This window comes from Astatotilapia calliptera, chromosome 3 (assembly GCF_964374335.1).
Source record: "Astatotilapia calliptera chromosome 3, fAstCal68.1, whole genome shotgun sequence".
NCBI lineage: Eukaryota > Metazoa > Chordata > Actinopteri > Cichliformes > Cichlidae > Astatotilapia > Astatotilapia calliptera.
Window position 1 is genome coordinate 4682358 of NC_137424.1, and position 5516 is coordinate 4687873.

Sequence of the window (5516 nt, forward strand, 5' to 3'; positions counted from 1 at the left end):
CTCAGAGTTAACCACAGGGAACAAAACCAGATGTTACCTTCAGATTGTGACCTTTGGAGTGGACGATGCAGATTTCAATAGAGAATAAATGTTGTTGTTTTTCAGCTGTGAAGAAAGAATCTAATTTTCTGAACTTAAGAATTTATGATGCTGGAAACAACATGGAGACTATAACACAACATTTCCACTGTGTTCATAGAATGAATGTAAAACTGTCAGACATTCATTAAATATGCAAAATGTCTACAGAAGCATCAGAGGGTCAGACGTGAAGCACTCAGTGATTTTGATCAAATGACTCATCAGTTATTGATCTGTACTACACTGATCTACCACGTTAGTAAAGCTGGTGTTCTGGTGGTGGAGGGAGACTCGGATCATGTTCTGGTTTTGGAGCAGTGATCTGCTGATGGTTCAGTTTGATGAGCTTCTTCAAAATCATCCCTGACATCACCACTGAAAGGACGTCCATGAAAACAGACTGAAAATTACTGATATGTTCACAATCTGAGAGTTTAAAACTTGACAGACTTGATTCAGATGAAGTTATTTGAGCAGAAACTCCTGGATCTTTATCCTGTGTTGATCTAATCCTTCATGGTTCCTCCACAGAGTGGACCAGCAGAGCTCAGAGGTTCCCAGTGGTCAGTCTGCCCAGCAGCATCAAACACAGCTGGACTCCATATTTATGGTCTGTACATGTACAACAACTACTGTTACATCTGTTCTGTTCACAGTCATCTCCATGCTGCTCTTTGTAGACCAGTGGATCGTCAGTGTGTCCAACATGGATCTGATGTTTGGCTCCATGATTTCAGTCTGATTGGCTCATTCATAAATATTCTGTTCCAGCTGCTGGAGGACAACATCATCACTTTTGTGAAGAACGAGCTGAAGAAGATCCAGAAGGTTCTGAGTCCAGATTACCCAGAATGCTTAGAGAGTCAGAGGAGCAGCAGCAGAGAGGCGTTTGTGAAGATCACAGTGGACTTCCTGAGGAGAATGAAGCAGGAGGAGCTGGCTGACCGTCTGCAGAGACGTAAGAGGATTTATCTAAAGATTTAAGCTGCTGGATAAATGAACATTTTCCAGAGATGGAAGATGGAGCAACATGTTTTAAAGATTAGTTCTTTTTGGAATTGAGTGTTTATTTTTCTTCTCATTCAGAGCTTCAAGCTCCAGTTTGTCATCGTAACCTTAAATCCACCCTGAAGAAGAAGTTCCAGTGTGTGTTTGAGGGCATCGCTAAAGCAGGAAGGCCAACCCTCCTGAATCAGATCTACACAGAGCTCTACATCACAGAGGGAGGGACTGCAGAGGTCAATGATGAACATGAGGTCAGACAGATTGAAACAGCATCCAGGAAACCAGACAGACCAGAAACAACAATCAGACAAGAAGACATCTTTAAAGCCTCACCTGGAAGAGATGAACCAATCAGAACAGTGCTGACAAAGGGAGTGGCTGGCATTGGGAAAACAGTCTTAACACAGAAATACAGCCTGGACTGGGCTGAAGACAAAGCCAACCAGGACATCCAGTTCATATTTCCATTCACTTTCAGAGAGCTGAATGTGCTGAAAGAGGAAAAGTTCAGCTTGGTGGGACTTGTTCATCACTTCTTTACTGAAACCAAAGAAGCAGGAATCTGCAGCTTTGAAGACTTCCAGGTTGTGTTCATCTTTGATGGTCTGGATGAGTGTCGACTTCCTCTGGACTTCCACAAAACTACAATCCTAACTGACCCTAGAAAGTCCACCTCAGTGGATGTGCTGCTGATAAACCTCATCAGGGGGAAACTGCTTCCCTCTGCTCGCCTCTGGATAACCACACGACCTGCAGCAGCCAATCAGATCCCTCCTGACTGTGTCGGCATGGTGACAGAGGTCAGAGGGTTCACTGACCCACAGAAGGAGGAGTACTTCAGGAAGAGATTCAGAGATGAGGAGCAGGCCAGCAGCATCATCTCCCACATCAAGACATCACGAAGCCTCCACATCATGTGCCACATCCCAGTCTTCTGCTGGATCACTGCTACAGTTCTGGAGGATGTGCTGGAAACCAGAGAGGGAGGACAGCTGCCCAAGACCCTGACTGAGATGTACATCCACTTCCTGGTGGTTCAGGCCAAAGTGAAGAAGGTCAAGTATGATGGAGGAACTGAGACAGATCCACACTGGAATAAAAAGAACAGGAAGATGATTAAGTCTCTGGGAAAACTGGCTTTTGATCAGCTGCAGAAAGGAAACCTGATCTTCTATGAATCAGACCTGACAGAGTGTGGCATCGATATCAGAGCAGCCTCAGTGTACTCAGGAGTGTTCACACAGATCTTTAAAGAGGAGAGCGGACTGTACCAGAACAAGGTGTTCTGCTTCATCCATCTGAGTGTTCAGGAGTTTCTGGCTGCTCTTCATGTCCATCTGACCTTCATCAACTCTGGACTCAATCTGCTGGAACAACAACAAACAACATCCAAGAAATCTAAATTATTTAACAAACTAAAACTTCAATCTCTCCACCAGAGTGCTGTGAACAAGGCCTTACAGAGTCCAAATGGACACCTGGACTTGTTCCTCCGCTTCCTTCTGGGTCTTTCACTGCAGACCAATCAGACTCTCCTACGAGGTCTGCTGACACAGACAGGAAGTAGCTCACAGACCAATCAGGAAACAGTCCAGTGCATCAAGAAGAAGCTCAGTGAGAATCTGTCTGCAGAGAAAAGCATCAATCTGATCCACTGTCTGAATGAACTGGATGATCGTTCTCTAGTGGAGGAGATCCAACAGTCCCTGAGATCAGGAAGTCTCTCCACAGGTGAACTGTCTCCTGCTCAGTGGTCAGCTCTGGTCTTCATCTTACTGTCATCAGAAGAAGATCTGGATGTGTTTGACCTGAAGAAATACTCTGCTTCAGAGGAGGCTCTTCTGAGGCTCCTGCCAGTGGTCAAAGCCTCCAACAAGGCTCTGTGAGTAAATCTGTGATCATGTTTATTTTTAAAATGTTGATTAAAAGTGGTCATAGATTTCTTCCATGACAGATCCATGTCCTAAAACCACGAGCCAGCGTAGTTGTATAGTATAAAAGAAAAAAGGAGAACTTTTGACCACAATATTGTAACTTGAATGAACTTTTGATACAGCCTTTAAACATAAAATTTATGAACAGAATCGGTGACAAAGGGCAGCCCTGGTGGAGCCCATCACCCACCGGACTTATTACTATCCAACGTATTGCCGGCTATGCCAACCAAGCTCTTGCAATGGTTGTAAAAGGATCGAATGGCCATAAAATGTTTCTCAGTTTTATTATTTTCAGTCACATCTGTTTTTGATTATTAACTGAATATTTTAAAATTCAGGCTTTTTATGTTATACAAAACATCATATTTTCTTATGATGTCTTGTATTGATTCTGAAGGAATAGTTTTCATCAGTATCGCAGATACCAGCCTGAATTTTACTTTGTATTGGATCAGAAAGGAAATCAGTGGCATCACACATCACTTACAGCAACTTCAGTACCTCTTCATTTTAATAAACTGGGGGGAGGTGCACCAAGATTCAGTATGAGATAAAGAATTATTTTTAACTGTAAGGTTGGAGAAATCTGTTGTTGGAAATTGGAAGAACAGGTCATCTTAAAAATCACTGCATTGTAGTTTTATTCAGGCCCCTTCAATCTGTGATCGCTGTTGCTTTGCATTGTAAATGCTACTATTACAAAAGTCACAAATATTAGTGTATGTGTGTGTTGTTGGGTAATAAACCAAAAGAACAGAATCTACCAGCACCTCACTGATTTCTGCTTAAAAACAATAAAAAAGCAATAAAGCTCTGATTTGTTTGGTTGATCTTGTCTCCCTTCCACCTTGATTTCAGACTGAGTGGCTGTAACCTGTCAGACAGAAGCTGTGAAGCTCTGTCCTCAGTCCTGAGCTCCCAGTCCTCCCATCTGACAGAGCTGGACCTGGGTAACAACAACCTGCAGGATTCAGGAGTGAAGCTTCTGTCTGCTGGGATGAAGAGTCAATACTGCAAACTGGAAACGCTGAGGTCAGATCAAGCAATATCGATTTTTTTTTCATCAATTAACATCATTTAATCAATTTCATTTGGAAAAAATTAACAGTGTTTATGTTTTGTTTTTTTAATGAATCCATCCAAATCACACTAAACTGCCACATTTGTCTTTTGTAACATGAGGCAATAAGGATTCCAGCATGTCCTGAAACAGTGTTGAAATATTGTAAATGTAGTAGCTCCTCATGGCACCATGAATATACTTTAACACAAGTGTTTCATGTCTTCTTGTCATCCTTTCTTCAGACTGAGTGGCTGTAACCTGTCAGACAGAAGCTGTGAAGCTCTGTCCTCAGTCCTGAGCTCCCAGTCCTCCCGTCTGACAGAGCTGGATCTGGGTAACAACAACCTGCAGGATTCAGGACTGAAGCTTCTATTTTCTGCAGTGGAGAGTCCAAAGTGTACAATTCTCAGGTCAGGATTCAGTCTTTTCTGATGATGATTTAAAACCTGAGTCAGGTCGATAAATGGCTTACTCATTTACAACAGACATGATTTGTCAAATCACCTTATATCTAACCCAAAGGTCCTGTGTTTTACTACTTTGATTTTTTAGTAAAACACAGGACCTCTTAATATTTATCTAAGAGACCATATATAATTTTTTTCCCTGGATCATGTGTGTACCCTCCTGGTTGGAGCTCCAGCAGCCTGTATCAGTGAATGGGACTTTAAATGAAATTGCTGCCCCTGTCAGGAAGAGGTCTGAGTGACACACAAAACAGAAAATATGAGCACTGCATGTGTCTGAGGCTACTCAGATACAGACCTGAATGAGACACTAACTTTGTCTCTGAGAGATAACTTTTATTATTAAATACACTTCATTTCTCATCTGTGTAGAGAATGTAGAGTTTGACATGCTAATATTACAAAATGAAAAATCACACTGAGTCACAAAGAAATTGTTTTGGAGTATTTATGGTTCAGCTGATGAAATTGTTCAAACAAACCAGTAATTTACACCGAAACAGCACAAGTGAAACTTTTTCGAGGGACTTACACTAAGCTTGTCCTGGTACACCTGTAGAGCCCAGCTTCTATGGACCATGAGCTTAAGTTCTGTGCTGCTCTGATTTATTGCCTGTGCTGTCTTTCAGTTCAGCTTTGTCGAGTCTCTGGTAGGATTTCTTTTACATGACCTGTGTAAAAACAAAACAGGAAACACATTAAGCTGAAGTAAGATGCACAATTTGAAAAATGGGGCACAAAAAATGTTGCTGCTTTCTGGAAAGTGCGTCTAAGAAGACCCAATGGAGAAAGTGAAGAGAAAAATCAAAGATTAAGAAGAAGAAAATGGCAGAGGCAGTTTCTCTTGGACTGCCTGCAGATGGGGTGAGACTCTAGAAACAGGGATGATTGGAGAAAATGCAAAGAGGCCAGGAGATGAATACTCTGGTGTTCTGGGGATAGTGGGAGTGAGAGGGAGAGATG

At 42.2% G+C, this 5516-nt stretch overlaps 1 protein-coding gene across 1 annotated transcript; it reads left to right on the top strand.

Annotated features, from left to right (window-relative positions):
- Positions 1 to 3848: 3848 nt before the first annotated feature.
- LOC145424553 (ribonuclease inhibitor-like) lies at positions 3849 to 4614 on the top strand. The gene is made up of 2 exons (XM_080297957.1): positions 3849 to 4055; positions 4329 to 4614. The coding sequence occupies exons 1-2, from the start codon at positions 4021 to 4023 to the stop codon at positions 4516 to 4518; spliced, it is 225 nt and encodes a 74-aa protein (XP_080154083.1). The 5' UTR covers positions 3849 to 4020; the 3' UTR covers positions 4519 to 4614.
- The last annotated feature ends 902 nt before the right edge of the window (positions 4615 to 5516 follow it).

Bases quoted from the DNA above. Each gene is read 5' to 3' on its own strand.
- LOC145424553 (XM_080297957.1), top strand. From the start codon at position 4,021: ATGAAGAGTCAATACTGCAAACTGGAAACGCTGAG. The intron at 4,056-4,328 runs GTCAGATCAAGC...TCCTTTCTTCAG, and splicing joins TGCAAACTGGAAACGCTGAG to ACTGAGTGGCTGTAACCTGT.